Source organism: Nematostella vectensis, chromosome 8 (assembly GCF_932526225.1).
Source record: "Nematostella vectensis chromosome 8, jaNemVect1.1, whole genome shotgun sequence".
Classification (NCBI taxonomy): domain Eukaryota; kingdom Metazoa; phylum Cnidaria; class Anthozoa; order Actiniaria; family Edwardsiidae; genus Nematostella; species Nematostella vectensis.
Genome location: NC_064041.1, coordinates 3,878,550 through 3,898,910, shown reverse-complemented (window position 1 = coordinate 3,898,910; position 20,361 = coordinate 3,878,550). Strand labels below are relative to the sequence as shown.

Below are 20,361 nucleotides of genomic sequence, written 5' to 3'. Positions count from 1 at the left end.
AAGACTATTGAAAAATAAACTTGAATCGCTTTAGATGTCAACGGGCTGTGCAATCAACCCTGTCGGGGATTCCCCACGTTGTCAACCAGAGTTCTGTCGCAGCAAATTACACGTTGAACACACAAAAAAAGTCCGGCTGCTATAAGGTACGCTCTCTACGTATGGCGGTCTTTCTATACTTCCGAGCGAAGTACCGTCATGTGATGTTCACCGGAACTCGGTGATACGTTCTTATGGCGACACGGACACACTTGGATCTACGACACGCCAGCCCATGTGCATTATTTTCTATCCATATGCCTTACAAGGCTAAGATTTAAAAAAAATGCACTTGTTTAAGATACTTTTTTAGTCTTAGTCGTATTTCATTCATTCTCAGAAAAGCATAGGCTTTTCTATTCTTCATTCTACATGTATACCAATTGCTATGTTTTAATTTGTTATTATGTGGATTTTTATCTCCAGCAAAATGAGTATTCTAGTCGTCATGGTCTTAAACGTCCCCTCGCTGATCGTATCGAGTACTAGCATTCATTGGTGGATTCTGTCCATCTATGCAACATCAAGGGTAAGGAGATTTTTATTCAAAGCAACCTCATGATACAACATCATCCTCCTGAATTCACACGTGGCCTATCAAGGACGCAAGTGCTGCGTAGAGTTTTTAAGATAGTCTGCATTTGATAGTTCTTTAGATGGGCAAAATTTAGGCTTTTACGAACGCTTGCAAAAACCTAGCAAAGTAAAAATAAAAAGAGAGACACAGAGAGAAAACTTGCTGAATAGACATAAATAAATTTGTCTGCTCAGACAAGATTCTTTCGCTTGCAGCTTGATTGGCTATGGAACATGGAGCAGCCCTCGTAGGGAAACCCCCGATTGCCCTGTACAAAACACACTACAATAACAAATATCTAGGGTCACAAACAGTCAAATACCCGCAAAATGGATTTCAAGGACCAGCTTGTATTGCTATCAGATTTCCATCTTTTTTGGCGGGTAGCAGAGACTTGATTAACTTTCTTGTCAGGATAAAGTTTTCGCTGTGCAGGCGTTTGCATTTCAAGTAATACGTCAGATTAGCTGTCATGGATTAACTAAATCCTAAATATTGCATGAATTAAAAGTGAATGGTCCTCGTTTCTTTTTAGGTAGAAATCCGATCGTTAAGAATTCATTTAGTCTTTCACTTGAACAGATCAGACAAGCAATGTGCAGTCCCCCGTGCAGATGGGATCAGATCACAGTCCAAACACCAAACTTAACCAGCTGTGTCAACTGCCCGAAATGTCCCATAGGAATGGGCTTGAGCCCGCAATGTGGTTCCTACGTGGACAGCAGTGTGCGTATCGAGTGTGTACCATGTGTGAGTGGAGTGAGCTATTCAACTTCTAGCGACATCTCATCCTGTAGCCCTTGCTCAATATGTGGAGAGAATCAAGAAAACCTGCGACCCTGTACAGTCGACAGGAACTCGGCCTGTGGGAAATGCAAGCGAGGGTAGGGATACGCTAAAATGTTTGCGCTTTAAAGAGGTTGACTTGGTGGCCAAGTGATCGCTTTATAGAGGTTGACTTGGCCAAATGATCGCTTTTTTTAGAGGCTGACTTGGCCAAGTGATCGCCTTATAGAGGTTGACTTAGCCAAGTGATCGCCTTATAAAAGTCGACTTAGCCAAGTGATCGCTTTAAAAAGGTTGACTTGGCCAAATGATCGCTTTAAAGAGGTTAACTTGACCAAATGATCGCTTTTTTTAGAGGCTGACTTAGCCAAGTGATCGCCTTATAGAGGTTGACTTAGCCAAGTGATCGCCTTATAGAGGTTGACCTAGCCAAGTGATCGCTTTAAAGAGGTTGACTTGGCCAAATGATCGCTTTTTTTAGAGGCTGACTTGGCCAAGTGATCGCCTTATAGAGGTTGACTTAGCCAAGTAATCGCTTTAAAGAGGCTGACTTGGCCAAGTGATCGCCTTATAGAGGTTGACTTAGCCAAGTGATCGCCTTATAAAAGTCGACTTAGCCAAGTGATCGCTTTAAAAAGGTTGACTTGGTCAAATGATCGCTTTAAAGAGGTTAACTTGGCCAAATGATCGCTTTTTTTAGAGGCTGACTTAGCCAAGTGATCGCCTTATAGAGGTTGACTTAGCCAAGTGATCGCCTTATAGAGGTTGACCTAGCCAAGTGATCGCTTTAAAGAGGTTGACTTGGCCAAATGATCGCTTTTTTAGAGGCTGACTTGGCCAAGTGATCGCCTTATAGAGGTTGACTTAGCCAAGTGATCGCTTTAAAGAGGCTGACTTGGCCAAGTGATCGCCTTATAGAGGTTGACTTAGCCAAGTGATCGCTTTAAAGAGGCTGACTTGGCCAAGTGATCGCCTTATAGAGGTTGACTTAGCCAAGTTGTCGTTTTATAGGGGTTGACTTAGCCAAGTGATCGTTTTATAGAGGTTGACTTGGCCAAGTGATCGCTTTATATAGGCTGACTTGGCCAAGTGATCGTTTTAAAGGGGTTGACTTGGTGGCCAAATGATCGCTTTAAAGAGGTTCATCACTTGAATAGAGGTATTTAGTACAGTAGGTACATATCAATACTTTTATAATTTCCTTTCATTGACAATCATGCCCACCTCTTTCAATGTGCAGTGTCACGTAATACCAGCTGCTATCTGTCACAACAACTTTACAAGAATAGGTACCCACCGGATATGAAAACATATAGATAAGGAGTTCGACTATTTAGACAGAGGAAATACTGGGTCTTAATATGTGTGATCAGTAGTATACAAGGCCAAAAGCCAAGGTAAATTTTAAAATAACGTACCAGAAAAAAAATATCGTGGTCTGAATCCCCTTCGTTTCCCGATCCCGTCTTCCCCGACGCTCTCTATCTCAAATATCCCCCCAATTCCCGTTTCTAGAAGCTAATGTCCGGCAACCCAAATCTCTGTTCTTGTTTCACCCCTTCAAGCGCCTGATACCTTTACCACGCATTTGCCCCGCCCTTCGCATGGTAGTGGATTAACGTAGGCATCTTTGGCCATCTTCAGGTATTACCAAGAGCCGATAGTCTATGATTGCTGGCCATGCTCAAAATGCTGCCCTAACAGCACTGACGACGATCTAGTGCCAGCCTGCCTCGACCAAGGATTACCGCGTGAACGATCATGTACACTGGACACTAGAAATCGCAACTGCCCGGAAGTAGAACCATATAGCAAATCTCAAAAAAATATAATCACGAAGACACCGCTAGTTAAAAATGTAACCGATGAAATACTGAACGGTTCACGAGTTAGTGACGGAGATGCGTCCGGAAAAGTGATCGTAAGGATAGATCTGCTAATCTTGGTTCTACTTGGTGTGATGTTCATCGTTATTTCTCTGGCTGTGGGTATCATCGCATTCCTGGTCAGCAGTCGATGTCATGTCCGCGCATGCGCAACTCCTCAGGCAACGAACTTGAGAGGTATGAGTAAGCTAGTCGTTTAGACCAGGGTAAAAGTGATAGGGATGCTCATCTTTGTAAAGTCGAAACTTACCCCCCCCCCCAAAAAAAAAAAAAAAACTGCACACCAAAAATTGATACCCTAAAAAGTACACCAGAAGCAAACATTTATCCTAAAATAAACTCGAGTTGTAAAAGGGTTTTTAGTATGCCTCTGCCAGTATTAAATAATTTAGAAAACGTTGCTTCGTAGCACCTAAAGATAGTCATACCTGAGGCCTGATTTTGCCTCCGAAAAAATACGACGAACATCCCCGCCGGGCCCTTAAGGTTCTTTTTTACTAGGACACAAGCGCAACGCACTAATTTTCTGATTCTCACTGGAACACAAGTGCTAGGGAACGAAATTGCTTGATTTTCTTGTATTTTCGCTTGTGTTTGACCGATTCTCACTTGTGTTGCGCTTGCGTTTGACTGATTCTCACTTGTGTTGCGCTTGCGTTTGACCGATTCTCACTTGTGTTGCGCTTGAGTTTGACCGATTCTCTCTTGTGTTGCGCTTGCGTTAGACTCTGATTCTCACTTGTGTTGCGCTTGCGTTTGACTGATTCTCACTTGTGTTGCGCTTGCGTTTGACCGATTCTCACTTGTGTTGCGCTTGCGTTAAACTCTGATTCTCACTTGTGTTGCGCTTGCGTTTGACTGATTCTCACTTGTGTTGCGCTTGAGTTTGACTGATTCTAACTTGTGTTGCGCTTGTGTTTGACCGATTCTAACTTGTGTTGCGCTTGCGTTTGACTGATTCTCACTTGTGTTGCGCTTGCGTTTGACCGATTCTCACTTGTGTTGCGCTTGCGTTCTAGTGAATCAAACAGTAGGTTCAACACTCAGTTTTCACTGTGCACATCCGATCCATACCCAGTACCGTTACCGACCTAAGTGAGTGCACTATAGTAGCGGATCTAGGGGGAGAGTTTAGGAGGTTTAAACCCCCCTTTGTGCTGACAGAAAGCCATATGTAACAAAAAAAAATACTCCCTCCCCCCTTTGTCATTGAACCAAACCCTCTCTTTAACGAAAAGCTAGATCCGCCCCTACAATAAAATATTTACGAATTGCTGAATTCTCACTTCTTTCTTATTCTTACATCTTTCCTTTTGCTTCCCAGTAGCTAGAGACAGTGGAGACCACGAGCCATTACCGCCGGCCCAGCATCTGCTCCTTTCGGAAAACTGCCAAAAGACTGCTGTATTCTCGGTTTGAATCCACGCGGACTTGTAACGGAACACTAGACAAAGACCAAGTAAAACATATAAAAACCTTGGCAAGCTGGACGTTCGAAAGAAACGTTCTTTTCTGTTGACACGTGTGCACCAATCAAAATCACGTGATATTCGAGGGACCTCTTTGTGGTGTTGCGGTTATACGTTATACGGGCCTCGCTGGACACAGCGTCACTTATATATGGATTTGAGCACCAGGGCATAAATAGATGTCGAGGTTTCGCTAATAAGGAGTTTGTTAGTTTATAGACGGTATGGAAGGTTGAAGGATAATTAGGATCTTGTATGAGCTTAAAACTTATGCACTAGTCTTTTGAAACCCCCACCGCCATGGTCGTGGTAAAGGATGGAGGGGGATAAGACTTTAATCCCGAACAAATGAAATAACAGCCCCCACCCCCTCAGGATATAAACTGTAATCAAAGCCTCTACCCTTGGAGTAATAACTGTATATTGATGACATACCATTTGAAATGAGCGTTTTATACCGCTTATATAACGTTTTACTGTTGAACTACACAATGCAAGTATGAAAGAGAGAGTTCGCCTTTCTTACACTTCATTTATTTTGCAAAACATGGTTAATTCTACCCCTAATGGAGTGAGATGGCTTCTGCGCTTCCAAGATGACGGAAGGCTGTTCCCACTTCTCATTGGTAGGGGCAGATTCTGGTTCACACGTTAACCCCACCCTTCCCCATGACCACTTCAGGGACAATCTAAAATTGGCCATACGTTTATTTGACTCTTTAATATCTCCAATTCCGTTATATGAAAGTGAGATCTGGGGAATCGATAAAAATAAGGGTGAAAAAGAGCCAGTTGAAGCAGTCCATATTAAATTTTGTAAATGGTTACTTGGGGTGAACAAGACCTGTACGGATAACGCTGTCAGGGCCTAATTTTTTAGGTTTCCGCTGCATGTGTCAGCCAAATGCCGAAGTGTAAAATACTGGCTACGTCTAATCAGCCAACAAAATAAACCCAAATTGGCTTATATGATTTATGAAACACTTAATGAAACAGAAATCCAGAATTTAGGCACCAAAAACTAAAAAAAATATGCTACAGAGAATCGGCATGGGGGATATCTGGTCCCTTGCAGACTCAGAAGAAACACGATGAAATACCTCATGGCTAAATTCCAGAAAAGACTCAAAAGACAGAGAATTTCAAAATGGATATCAGAGGTTAACTCTGATCGACGTTAAGAAACGGTTTCAGGCAAAAAAGCTAATTAAGAACTTACAGAACATTTCAGACTGATTATTCCCTTCATTTCCAGGTCACCAACTCTAATTATAGAATAGCTTCAACAAAATTAAGATTAAGCAATCATAAGCTAGAAATAGAAACAGGGCGCTATCAAAGGCCTTATAAAGTCCCTAAAGAGAGAGACAAACGGAAAGATCAAATTCATCTACAGAATGATAGAATAATACAGAATAATACAAATATACAGAATAATACAGAATAAATGACTGCATATAACACAATACAGTTGTAGAATATCATCTTTTATTAAGCAACCGATTTATAACGCTCAATACATTTTAAACCGTGCGTTTAAAATTATCGGATAGGATGACAAGTTATGGGTATTACCCAGACTTATACAAATGATTTACATTTCCAAACAGTTTACAATATTTTTCTATTTTGTTATAATAAAAAAAATCATTCATACAGTACTGACCTACATTGTGGTGTAGTCGCTGAATGCAAAGAATCAATCATTATTAGCTTATTATTCGCTTATTATCAAACTTCTTTGATTTTTTTTATCTTGCTGGCCTAGCAAGGAGAATAGAACTTGTATTTGCCCCGAGATCTAGTTTAAAATGCAAATAAAGTAGGAAACAATACATCAAATAGAATTAAAATATTACAAGCTTAAATAAGATGTCAGCTATTTTTTCCTTTTTTATAAGTCATACTTTTATAATTTTCTTATCACATAAACGCTAAGGATTAGCGTTTATGTGATACCTTCCAAACTAATACAAGTTAGTTTGGAAGGTATACCTTAGCTTGTTCCTACAATCTTTTCCCTACCCCAGTGTATGGGATTGTACAATTTATCATAAATATCATTTTGAAAATATAAAAGTCGAATACCAGGTATTTTTAATAAAAAGGTTTGACTTCGATGGAAAATAAAAGTATTGAACACCTACAGCTCAATGTTTACATAAACACTATATTCATTCAATTTTAATGACACATAAATATCTAAGGTATTGTTACAGGACTTAAGGGTGTATTTTGTACCAACAAGATTTAAATTCAGGTACACATATCCAGGTAATTATATATTTAGTATTCTATTCAAGTATATAGTATTATATCATACTGTACCTATCCACGGTAAAGTAGTTATCTGTATGGTGGTCCACAAGTGTCAAACACAAATCAAGCAAAACACATTCACAAAATGAAAACACATTCGTAAAAGTTGAATTTGCGAACGTGTTTTTGAATTTGCGAATGTGTTTCAACTTTTACGAATGTGTTTTCAATCTGTAAATGTGTTTTGCTATTTAATTTGCGTTTGACACCTCTAGGCAACCATACAATTGTCATTTTGAGTCTAAAGTTACCCTGCTAGAAGAGCAACTTAATTGCTGATTAAGTATCTGGATTTTTTTAGTTGTTCTTTTAAGGAACCAAAACAAATACTAAAAGAAAAAGCTTCTGCTAATAGGGTAGACTGCAGTCTTACTCTGTAAGTATTGTATGGAAAAAATAGCTGACAATTTTAAATAGAGACAAAAGCAATATTTCTCTATTCACGCATTATTACAATTCATTACATTCATATTTGTATATGAATGAAGGTATGGGTGACACAAACAATCAAGAGTCATCTGTCCCACTTGCATCTACATCTGTTGCACTCTGCACACTGCAACAAGAAACAACAACATATGGCTATCAGGGCTCACCTCGTCATATGGCTATCAGGGCTCACCTTGTCAGGTCATGGCTATCAGGGCTTACCTTGTCAGGTCATGGCTATCAGGGCTCACCTTGTCAGGTCATGGCTATCAGGGCTCATCTTGTCATATGGCTATCAGGGCTCACCTTGTCAGGTCATGGCTATCAGGGCTCACCTTGTCAGGTCATGGCTATCAGGGCTCATCTTGTCATATGGCTATCAGGGCTCATCTTGTCATATGGCTATCAGGGGTTACCTTGTCATATGGCCATCAGGGTTCACCTTGTCAGGTCATGGCTATCAGGGCTCATCTTGTCAGGTCATGGCTATCAGGGCTCACCTTGTCAGGTCATGGCTATCAGGGCTCACCTTGTCAGGTCATGGCTATCAGGGCTCATCTTGTCATATGGCTATCAGGGCTCACCTTGTCAGGTCATGGCTATCAGGGCTCACCTTGTCAGGTCATGGCTATCAGGGGTTACCTTGTCATATGGCTATCAGGGCTCATCTTGTCATATGGCTATCAGGGGTTACCTTGTCATATGGCCATCAGGGCTTACCTTGTCAGGTCATGGCTATCAGGGCTCACCTTGTCAGGTCATGGCTATCAGGTAGATGGAATGCAGTTGGCTGCACCACACACTTCGGCTCATACAATGGAAGACATTCCTATAAAGCATAGACATTCAATATTTGGACTGCTTCCTTTTTTATACCAAAAAGATATCATATCATTATGTTTTTTAACAAATTAGATGTATATCCTCAGGTTTGGCCATAATTTAGAGAACTAGAACAAATAAGATCTTAGATACATCAAACACTCCATGACTAAACCTGGGGAATATGCCCTTATTGTCATGTATAGCCTACGTGTAGCTGCTGACTCCCAAAAATATCTTTTTCGCGAGTCAGCAGCTACACGTAGGCTAGGTCATGCACAGTACCTCAGGTAGCCGCTGGTGGTAGATCATGCCATTTTCTCGGTCGCTTTTTGCTTGCTTTTCGTTTATTAGTTTTTTTACCCTTAAAGAAGAAGACAATATGCATCAGAATTTTAATTATTAAAAAAATAGCCTGAATAGCCAGTCAAAATAACACTAATTTCTAAGGATGCAGTTCCAATTTTGAAGCATTTTAAGTTTTTTAACAGTCCTTAAAGAATGTCGATCAACCACTCTATTTGTTATTCTTTCAAGCAATGTATTTGTAAGAAAACTTAAAAATAACCAGTCTCATACTTTATTTAGGATATTTGATTGGAAGTTTCTCAGTCACTTGCTCAAATTAGCCGATGGAAATGGATTCTTTGAGTCACTTGGTATTGAGGGGGAGCATAAGATAGGGGTGTGATTGGCCTTCTCTAAGGTATATTGTAGGACATATGGAAATTAAATTTAAAAAGCCTACAACAAACCTTATCAGCTGCTGACTTTCATCGAGGTGGACTTTTGTCTTTGGCTTCAACTTGTCATATTCCTGTATCAAAAAAAAAAAATGTTTGTATCATTGATATGATACAGTATATTACCATGCTACAAATGACCTATTGAGCTAAACTAAAACATGGGACTTTTTCTTTATTATTATTAGTGATTGACAAACAAGAGAAATGTTAAGAGAGTATTCATTAGCGATTTAAGCAGTCCACAACCAAAAATCAGGTACCAAGATAACTACTTCCATGATTTTACCTTTTAGAAGTTAAAGATAAAAAAGTATACAGGGATGCCTATATAGTTGAAATTGATATGGGAAGTGATTCAGAAAACAGTGCTTTTGGAGAATTCAAAATAAAATAAAAGCTTCCCATAAAGATATTTCAATTGAAACAACCACACATTATCACTGAGACATGTTTGCATCTTTAATGACACAAAACTATCGCTGTAGACTTTAAAAAGTCCTGGTACAAGATTCCATTGATGTAAATTGCTTGATATTCTGTTGGAATTTATCTTAAATAGGATAATGGATGAATATTAAAAAGAAAGCAAAGAAGTTGAAAATGTATTTTGGTATCACCTTAGCAAAGGCCTTTGCTTGCTCAATGTGTTTACTGCTTTCTCTCAATACAACAATGGACTCCCCGCACCTGGTAACACAAGAAACTTGAGCTTAATTATAAGTAATTAATTTAAGTAGAAGCATCTAGTAGTATCACTTTTCAGCACTCCCCACACATACAATAGTAGCACTCCCAACAACTGGTAACACCCGGAACTTGAGCTTAATGATAAAGTAGAAGTAGAAGTACTGTAGTAGAGTAGTAGAGTTACACTTTTTCTTTCATTAGGGTAACACAAACCCACAAGCGAAGTACCAGATAGCTAATACGGGAGCATACAGTAAATGGTATGATTTTAAAGAAAATTAGGTTTGAGAAAAGGTTCAAAATCTCCTAGAGTTGACAGCTATGTACTTACATCAGGGCTTCTGGAATTACGCAGAAAAAACTCAAAATTACGCGGGATTCTTTGCTAAATTATGTGCTAAATTACGCGGAAAATCAATCATTACGCCCTAAATCATGTGGGATTTTGCAATACATGTTTCTTTAAAAAATCAAAATTTTGCAGGATTCTTTACTGAATTACACGCTAAATTACACAGAATATCAACTGTTACACCCAAACTACATTTTGTACCAAAGAAAAGCACGAAATAACTTGAAAAGGTTAATTTTTTTGCGTGAAAATATATTAGGCGAGTTTTTATTGGCTCCTAGCCACCAGCCAATTAAAAAAGGTATTTTATTATTAGTCCTAGGCCTTCGCGGTTTAGCAAAGAATGCCTAGTCATTTTATTTGTTTTCGAAATTCAGTTCGACATATCGCACTCTTTCGAAGAATCTCTCTCTTTTTTACGAGAAATAGAGATGAGAACCCTAAAGAACACATCAGCTGTGCACTTAAATGTTTTGTCTTTCAAAATTTAGCCAAATTACGCGGGATTACGTGGAAATTTGTGGTTTACGAGGATTATGCGGAGAAAGCCAAATTACATGCTTCCGCACAAGAGTGTAATTCCAGAAGCCCTGTTACATACAAATAGTTGAGTTAAGTATTGGGTTATCATACAAATGGGTGTGAAGTGTTTTAAGTATTTTACAGTATACTTACATACAAATAGGTGTGGCAAGTATTAATGGTGTGTGATAACTTACTTGTCTTCAGCCTCAAGAAGGTTAATGCCCTGAAAACATCGTGCTAGTGCAAAATAAACTTCCGCTATGGAAAAAAAAAATGCCCTGGCTGTTATTGTCCGAAAATGCAAAAAAAAAAAAAAAATTCTACACTACTTGGAATCTAAATTGAATATTGATCCAGTACAAAAGGAATCTTCAACTTACACTGAAACTTTAGGTAACACATCCATTTTTTTTTTAAATGGCTCGACGTCTGTAACAAATAAAAAGGTGTTGGAGAGAGATGTACTTCAAAGGGAAAAAATAAAAGGACGTTACACTGGTGCCATTTATCTGGCACCTCATAATTTATCATCTACTCACGTCTCCTCCAATATTCTTGGCAGCCGAGCAGTACTTGGATGCGACATCATGGCAGAGCTCACTAATAAGCATCGCCTTGTGGTTCTTGGTAATGGCTCTCCTGACAGTCACGCACTGGGCCTCAGCTAGTGACTGAAGTCTTAGGGCTCGGATAGCCATCACTGTAAGCAATTAAAGCTGTTATGTCTCTACATCTGTTGTAAGATTCAATTTGACAGTTCTATGACTTGGTGAATAATGAATGCAAGATTATATTTCAACACTCAGTGAATTCGGAAATATTGCAACCAATGGCTGATGATGGCCCTGTTTTCAAGGGACTAAGGGAGGGCAAGTTTCTTCGGATGATCTCTATTAGGGTCAGGTTTAAAACGTAGCTTGTGTGGACCAAAAAGACATCAGACCAATGACCATGAATGTAAAAAAAAAGATTGGTCAGGTAGCACGGCATCCAAACATTTATACGACTATCAGGATACCAGTGATGTGAGATCAAGACAAAGTATAGGGAAACTATGGAATAGGTGACTTGCACTTAAAAGTCATGTAACTTTTTGAGGGTCATACTTACACCAAAAAAAAAAACGCAGAAATGGCAGCAAATTACATGATTTTTTAGTGCAAGTTTCCCATTCCCTAGAAAAATACACAGAAGAGCTGCTTTATTACGATTTACCATCAATGTCTTTGCAGCCAAGGGATTGGCCATCAAGGGAATCAAAGATACCAGCCGATGTCTTGAGAGAGTGAACTGCATCCTGTACAACAATAAGCCACTACGGTATTAGAACTTGCCAGAGATGCAGTTCAGAAAACTGTGATAGTTCAGTGTTGTGGGATTTGCTTTGGTGCTGGGTTCGAATCTGGTTCAAGATAACTTTGGATCTTTTTAAAGGGCACCAGTCCCTTGCCCATGGTTATCCAATGGTATCCAATGGCACTGTTTACACACACTATGTATATACTTCACCCATAAATGCGAAGCTGTCAACTCACCCGCATACGTTTTGGACCTCATCACATGCCTAATTTTTGTGAGAATGTTCATACATTTTGTATTCACTCGCATTGGCTCTCTTGTGTTTTTTTCACATATTGACTGTATTTCACCCGATTTTACAAGATTTCTGTCCAAGTTGGGTTGACAGCTAAGATGAATGTAGTACAGTCTGTATCTTTGATGGATTACCTTTGATTATTTTATGGTCGGGTGTTAAACCTGAAAAAGTTGAAATTTTTTTCTAAGGGAAAAGGGGGAAGGACAAAAATGTATACAGTGGAACCTGGATTTTATGATACTAGATTTTATTACAACCTTAATTTTACGATGATGTTTCTTTCTCCCAGCGGAAATACAGTGAAATGTATAAGAAAATACCTCAATCTAACAAAATTGGATACAACAATATTCTCAAATTTTATGATACAAATCTGGTTTCCCAAGTGCAATTTCTCCCAAGTGCTAGAGAAAAACTCAAGACAACACACACGTACAGTACAGTTAGTCTTTTTTGTTGACTTGACAGATCTTGTTAATACAGATAACAATATTACAGAAAGTAAGTACAGACAAAATATTATTATTTTGTAAAAGTTGATAATTAACCCATCTTCATTACAACAAAATATTCAATGGATTTTCAAATCAAGAGAATAGCATTTACCTTCATCTTTTGTTCATCTTCATCCTCATCTGTTATACTCCTGTTTAACTGGAAAAAAAATATTTAGTTAGTCATTCCATCTCACCAACATACACAGACTCACCAACTACATATAGCTTTATGAAATGGTCTGTCTGTCCACACCAAGAACTGTGTTGGATAATCTTTTTATTTCTATTCAAAACCTAAAAAATGGATACATCTATTTACATAATCTACATAAAAGACTGCAAAACATGCAAAGGTGGCCCACTCAACTCAGAATGTACAACTCAAACTAAAACTTAACTAAACTTAAACTGTATACAAGCAAAATCCCAATAAAAGAAAATGTAAAAAAGTTATAATTATAGTTTTAGGGCTATACAACAATTGCTTGTTGTAAAAAGATTATGATTATGTGTTAAATGTTATAAAAGTCATACCAAGTAATAAAAAGAAGCACATAGAAGATTAATTGAGCTGTCATGTACAGTATAAGGAACTGTACTTGTCAGACAACCTGTATTATGCTTGGTATAATCAAAATATACCACATTTGCATGGTCAACGTGCCAGAGACCTACAAAATATTCCACGTTGCATGGTCCAGGACCTGGTCCATGTGGAAAAAAACAAACCTTGATTGTTGATATGGTCCATGTGGAAGTAACCATCAATACATACCATGTTTGCATGTTCCATGTGGAAGAAACCATCAATACATACCATGTTGATATCGTCCATGTGGAAGAAACCATCAATACATACCATGTGGAAGAAACCATCAATACATACCATGTGGAAAAAACCATCAATACATACCATGTGGAAGAAACCATCAATACATACCATGTGGAAGAAACCATCAATACATACCATGTGGAAGAAACCATCAATACATACCATGTGGAAGAAACCATCAATACATACCATGTGGAAGAAACCATCAATACATACCATGTGGAAGAAACCATCAATACATACCATGTGGAAGTAACCATCAATACATACCATGTGGAAGAAACCATCAATACATACCATGTGGAAGAAACCATCAATACATACCATGTGGAAGAAACCATCAATATATACCATGCGGAAGAAACCATCAATACATACCATGTGGAAGAAACCATCAATACATACCATGTGGAAGAAACCATCAATACATACCACGTGGAAGAAACCATCAATACATACCACGTGGAAGAAACCATCAATACATACCATGTGGAAGAAACCATCAATACATACCACGTTTATATGGTCCATGTGGAAGAAACCATCAATACATACCACGTGGAAGAAACCATCAATACATACCACGTGGAAAAAACCATCAATACATACCATGTGGAAGTAACCATCAATACATACCATGTGGAAGTAACCATCAATACATACCATGTGGAAGAAACCATCAATATATACCATGTGGAAGAAACCATCAATACATACCATGTGGAAGAAACCATCAATATATACCATGTGGAAGTAACCATCAATACATACCATGTGGAAGAAACCATCAATACATACCACGTGGAAGAAACCATCAATACATACCACGTGGAAGAAACCATCAATACATACCACGTGGAAGTAACCATCAATACATACCATGTGGAAGAAACCATCAATATATACCATGTGGAAGAAACTATCAATACATACCATGTGGAAGAAACCATCAATACATACCATGTGGAAGAAACCATCAATACATACCACGTGGAAAAAACCATCAATACATACCATGTGGAAGAAACCATCAATACATACCATGTGGAAGAAACAATCAATACATACCACGTGGAAGTAACCATCAGGAATACATACCATGTGGAAGAAACCATCAATACATACCATGTGGAAGTAACCATCAATACATACCATGTTGATATGGTCCATGTGGAAGAAACCATCAATACATACCATGTTGATATATGGTCCATGTGACGAAACCATCGATACATACCATGTTGATATGATCCATGGGGGAGAAACCATCAATACATACCACGTTGATATGGTCCATGTGGAAGAAACCATCAATACATACCATGTTGATATGGTCCATGTGGAAGAAACCATCAATACATACCATGTGGAAGAAACCATCAATACATACCATGTTGATATGGTCCATGTGGAAGAAACCATCAATACATACCATGTGGAAGAAACCATCAATACATACCATATGGAAGAAACCATCAATACATACCATGTTGATATGGTCCATGTGGAAGAAACCATCAATACATACCACGTTTGCATGTTCCATGTGCCACAGCCCTGCAGCAAGTAACATGGAGGTCATCTCAGACTCAACGTCTTGAACTTCATATTTGTCTTCAGAAAGGAAACTTGTCCACTTGAATCTAGAAGAAATTGAAAAAAAAACATACAGTTCTCAGGGAGAAGAAGAGAAACATAACTAACTTTTTAAATAAACCAACTACTACTTTGTATGTGCATTCCATAATTTTTGTCAAGTTATCCATTCAGGCCCGTACCAAGGGGGGGTGCAGGGGGTGCGAACACACCTCCAACAGTGGCCGAAGGTCCACTTTCGGTTCCCAATAGACATGCTTTGTAGACAAAACAATTAAGTATAAGCAAGATCACTCTGGTACGTAGCCAAATCCGTTCTGTTATTTCAGGGTTGCTCAGATTTTTATCAGAGAACTAATTCCCTCCCCCCCCCCCCCCCCGAAAAATTTGAAAAAGAAATCCTGGGTACACCCCTGCCATTTATCAAGGGGATAGAGTGAACACCCTAGAGTATGCCTGCTAAATGTTTTTTTTTAAAAGAGAAATCCAGTTTTGTACCTTTCTGCATATTATAAGTTGAAAATTCCACACATTTTGAGCTGAATTTGAATTGGGAATATTGAATAACAGTGACAATTTCAGAATGTGAAAACATTGGGTATTTGATACTGCTACTTACTTTAAACGGCTTGATTTTTTTACCTATAACAGATATCAGACAGTGGGATAGATTATAGACAATTTATAATTATATATAATTTTCTGGTGTCACGGAAGTTGGTATGAAAACAACACACTTTCCCTAAATCTTCCCACAATGAAACAAAGACCATGTAATAAAGATACAGTAATTATATGCAAAAAAAATACCGTTTTGTTGTAGGTTTAAAAAAAAATATTCATCTTGTCGCATTGTCACCAGTTTACTTCCGGTCGATTACTTAACAATATCCGATGATTTTTAACGGAAAACACAAAAAATATTTCAAAATATTGAAAGCAGTGTGTCTATTGGAAGTTTCTTTGAGGATGTGACTGATAATTTAGAACGGATGGCCTGTTTAATATCTCGGATTCTAATAAATTCTTTTGTCTTTTGACGGTTGAAGTTTCCGTCGGACCTCCGGAAGTAAACTGGTGACAATGCAGCTTTAAGATTAAACGAAATCTTAACAAAGTGATTCAACAATCAATGGCACGAATTTAACAAAATTCCAAAGACCCAATATCTATCATTTTTGGAAAGATTGAGCTTGTTTTGTTGCTGACATAAAATAGCAGATATGCCACTGACCAGAAAAGAACCATTTTATAAATGAATTATATAAGTAAATGAATTTATAAATGAATAAGTGAAGCAAACATCAAATAACATCAATCAGTAACTTACTTGTGATACAAAGTTGTGTTTTGGATACAAAACTTTATGTTCATTGTGGCTTTATACGCTTAACTTTATTTTGAGCTAACCAAAGCCTGTGTTTACCTTTGTTTTTATGCTCTCCAAAGTCTTTTGCATCGTAAGATACTCCTTAAGAGTGTTGATGATAGTTTCAGGGGCGGCATCATAGTGAGTGAGACCAGCTTCAACCCCTTGTCTCCTACAATACAACACAACAGTATTACAATACAATACAATAAAATACAATATATTTTATTTGTACCACAAGATGAAATTACAATACAAAACTAAATACTTTAATACAAATCGGGTACTGGCTGTCTAGAAATAACTAAAAAGCTAATCTAGCTAGACAGCCAAAATTAAATAACTTACGAGATTCTGTCGTCAGGCGAAGCACAAGTATAAAAAACACATATTACAGTACATACTTCCATGTCCTAAGCCAAAACATGTTTTTTTTAGATAATACGAGGTTTGTGGGGCTAGCTCAATCAACCATAATATAAGAAGATCTTTTTTCTGTAAGCTCATCTACCTGCGTGTAATATCGTGGACTATTTCCTTCACTTCAGAGGGAATTCCATCCAGACTTTTACCAAAGTTAGTGTGATCAGTTCTCATAGGATAAGCTGTCGGATGTGCCATGCTTATCGCTGTGATCGCATCATTCAGTGCGGAGATTTCAAGCGTTGTGTTGCTTTGAAAAACTTCAAAACAAAGATGGCGGAAGAAGGGTATGTGTAAAGAGAGAGACTTGGTTTGAGTTACAACACTACCCCTCCCCCCTTGCTCCCTACTTACCCCTCCCCCCTTTTCCTCGCATGCATGTCTCGTGGTCGATATGTGATACCGGAGAGAAAGTTCTCGAGACGGTCTCTTTTCCTCATGAACTCCAGCCCAGCGAAATACAGAGAAAAGAGGCCTCTGGATCAATACTCGCCACTATATATTCACGGATCACATTTTTATTTCACATTTTTATTTCACACCACCATACATTGCTATCACTATTAATACTATTTCACCTCCTTCACTAAGCTCACTAATCCCTCCATTCACAACTATTATCCAACTGTCTTGTTAATCCTATTACCTTAAATATACATTTACTCGCTATCTCTTCTACAGTCTCACTACCGCCTGCATGTAAGCCTTAGTAGAAGTAGTAGTAGCTTTTATTTTACAACGCTATAACCCTGACAACAATAGTTGGTTTTCACAAGGGGCGTTGGCTATCTACTTTTATACATGATACAATATTTACAATAATTTTACTAATTGTATATAAATATATATAGATATTTAATTTATTTTTGTAAAAAAAAATTCTTAAAATTGGTTTTTGTGAGAGGCTAATTTTGTTACAAAGGCATTAAATGTATCACATTCTGTTGTTTCAGGGGATAAGCTGTTCCAAAGTTTTGCTCCGCTATATAAAAAAGATTTTTTCATGTTTTCAGTTTTAGGGAGGGGTATATTGCAGTGAGGATATTGTACCCCTGAGATCAATTTTAGTAACTTCATTTTTTAACTTAAATAATTTGGTTAAACATTCTGGGGCTTGACCCTTCAACACTTTAAACATTGTTATAGATTTAGATTTTGCCCATTGTTCTTCTAAAGTGTCCCATCCTAAGGCAGCAAGCGCCTCTAGATGGGGGGAGTCATTCCTCCAGTTTAGAATAACTCGGGCAGCCCTGTTTTGTAGGACTTGCAATCTTCTAACGTGGCCCTGGCCCAGAGTATCCCATACCTCACTGCAATACCCAAAGTGAGGTTTAATAAGGGCATTGTAGATAGAGATTAGAGTATTTCTGTCCACATAGTCCTTAACCCTCCTTATTGCACCTATACCACAGGAGACGTTTTTTTTGCAATTTCATCAATTTGGTTGGCCAATGACAAGTGACTATCAACTGTCACTCCCAATAATTTGCTATGGGATACTTGCTTAATGTTGCTAGAATCGATTCTGATAGATGGCTGTTTATCTAAGTTGTTTAACTTATAACGAGATTCAATCAGCAAAAATTCGGTTTTAGCAACATTAAGGCTCAATTTATTTGCCCTGAGCCAGAGTTTAAACCCTACTCAGGTCGTCATTTATGGCCCCCTCAACTTCCTTCATTGACACGCCAGATATTGTCAAATTAGTATCATCCGCAAACATGCGAGATGTAGAATTTTGCAAGCACGCTGGTAGATCATTAATATATAGGAAGAAGAACAGGGGCCCAAGAATTGATCCATGGGGAACACCACACGTGATATGGCTTTCAGAGAATAGCGACTCATTAACCTGGCAAACTTGTTTCCGGCCAGATAGGTAGGACTTAATTAGAGACAGAGCATCATGAGAAATTCCAAGGATTTGCATCTTGCGAAGTAAGATCTCATGATCCACTGTATCGAAAGCCTTTTTAGATCTAGTAAAACGACAAGATTAAACATTTTGCGGTCCATGTTAATAAATCATGAATTTGTGCAATCCAACAGAGCTGTCATGGTTGAGTGAAGCCTCCGAAAGACAAATTGGTGGTTAGAAATTAAACTATTTTTTTAGCAGATATTCGTATAATTGGTTATAAAGTATTCGCTCCATAATTTTACTAATGACTGGTAGAATTGAAATAGGACGATAGTTTTCCGGTAATCTTCGTTCACCTTTCTTGAAAAGAGGTATTACCCTAGCTATCTTCCAATCATTGGAAAAATGGCAAGTTTTGATAGAACTGTTGAAGATATAAGAAAGAGACTGAGCAATTGCTGGCGCTGCAGCTTTTAACATCTTTCCTGACACTTTGTCAATGCCAGTGGCTTTAGATTTTGATAAGCCTGATAAGAGCTTAAGAACATCATTGTCACTAACAGTTTTAAAGTTGTGAAATTGTGAACTCGCACCTTTAACAAAATGCTCAAAGTCAACACCGTTACTATCAATGTATGCCGCAAGATTTTGACCAATGTTGGAAAAATACTGATTAAAATTCTCAGCTATTTCATCAGGCGCATATACACTAGCGCCATTTATTTTAATCAGATCCACTGTACGCTGATCCGAGGATCGTCCGAGAAGATCATTAACTATCTTCCAGGCTTCCTTTGGATTATCATGTTCCTGGGCTATCTTATTTTTATAATAATTAGACTTCGCCTCCCTTAGGGCAATGTTAACTTTGTTTCTCGCATGTTTATAGCTTTCCCAATGAACACTATTATTTGTAATAATTGCTTTTCTTTTGATTCTATCTCTTGTATTGATCAAAGTCTTAATTTCCCCAGTTAACCATGGAATACTTCGGCGTCTTAGCCTGACCAAACTTGGCACAAAGATAGCCAAGAGGATGTTAATTAAAATATTGAGACCGGTGCCCACCGGTACCACACTTGAGGATTTCGTGTAATAACGGAATAAAAATTAGAAAAAAGCGTCCATCACGGGCTTCCTGTGGTGTAATTTAAAAGACCTTGTATTTCCAAAACTAAGGCGAAATATCTAATTGTTTTATTCTAGTAGGGGAAATATAACGCTATTTGTTAATATTTCAAGATAAAACTGTCGTCGGCTGCATTAAAATGCTTTATCTAAGAGAAAAAGTTTTCAAGGCTAGACCCAATCCCCCTCACGGTTATTCAAGATGGCGGCTTATATTGGCATAGTATACGCTGTAAGTACCTCATTAAATCGCGTATTTTATTTGAAAAAAGGCTCATACTTTATGTATCAAGGACTTACAATGTCAATAACCTACTAAGTATGAACTTTTGTCTTGAATTTAAATGTATTTCTTCTAAATCTGCGGTTATCGCAATTATCGGGTATTTTGACGTTGGCTAAAAAGAGGTAGAGATGGATT

At 38.1% G+C, this 20,361-nt stretch overlaps 2 protein-coding genes across 3 annotated transcripts; one reads left to right on the top strand and one right to left on the bottom strand.

Moving 5' to 3' along the window:
• The first annotated feature begins 145 nt into the window (after nucleotides 1-145).
• LOC116610304 (tumor necrosis factor receptor superfamily member 10B) lies at nucleotides 146-5,289 on the top strand. Its single transcript, XM_048731153.1, has 5 exons — nucleotides 146-276; nucleotides 466-568; nucleotides 1,199-1,500; nucleotides 3,047-3,465; nucleotides 4,613-5,289. Exons 2-5 carry the CDS (start codon nucleotides 470-472, stop codon nucleotides 4,705-4,707), a joined length of 915 nt encoding a protein of 304 aa, XP_048587110.1. The 5' UTR covers nucleotides 146-276; nucleotides 466-469; the 3' UTR covers nucleotides 4,708-5,289.
• Nucleotides 5,290-6,228: 939 nt separating this feature from the next.
• Nucleotides 6,229-17,240, bottom strand: LOC5502786 (BRO1 domain-containing protein BROX). Of its 2 annotated transcripts, XR_007312487.1 has the most exons (15): nucleotides 17,040-17,240; nucleotides 16,586-16,700; nucleotides 15,779-15,801; nucleotides 15,092-15,206; nucleotides 12,841-12,888; nucleotides 11,853-11,934; nucleotides 11,177-11,337; nucleotides 11,018-11,066; nucleotides 10,832-10,895; nucleotides 9,691-9,760; nucleotides 9,083-9,144; nucleotides 8,613-8,691; nucleotides 8,255-8,334; nucleotides 6,753-7,632; nucleotides 6,229-6,716 (listed from the first exon to the last, which is right to left on the bottom strand). XR_007312487.1 is itself a non-coding variant. In XM_048731152.1 (14 exons), exons 1-14 carry the CDS (start codon nucleotides 17,147-17,149, stop codon nucleotides 7,584-7,586), a joined length of 1,107 nt encoding a protein of 368 aa, XP_048587109.1. In that variant the 5' UTR covers nucleotides 17,150-17,240; the 3' UTR covers nucleotides 6,229-7,583. The 2 variants fall into 2 exon arrangements, 1 of the variants encoding a protein (XP_048587109.1); XM_048731152.1 differs by having other exon boundaries at nucleotides 6,229-7,632.
• Nucleotides 17,241-20,361: the final 3,121 nt, after the last annotated feature.

Coding starts and splice junctions, on each gene's coding strand:
- LOC116610304 (XM_048731153.1), top strand. CDS start 470: ATGAGTATTCTAGTCGTCATGGTCTTAAACGTCCCCTCGCTGATCGTA. Junction 569..1,198: donor CCATCTATGCAACATCAAGG/GTAAGGAGATTT, acceptor TCACTTGAACAG/ATCAGACAAGCAATGTGCAG. Junction 3,466..4,612: donor TCAGGCAACGAACTTGAGAG/GTATGAGTAAGC, acceptor TTTGCTTCCCAG/TAGCTAGAGACAGTGGAGAC.
- LOC5502786 (XM_048731152.1), bottom strand. CDS start 17,149: ATGGCACATCCGACAGCTTATCCTATGAGAACTGATCACACTAACTTT. Junction 15,802..16,585: donor TGGAGAGCATAAAAACAAAG/GTAAACACAGGC, acceptor TATCTGTTATAG/GTAAAAAAATCAAGCCGTTT. Junction 11,338..11,852: donor TGGCTGCAAAGACATTGATG/GTAAATCGTAAT, acceptor AATTGCTTACAG/TGATGGCTATCCGAGCCCTA.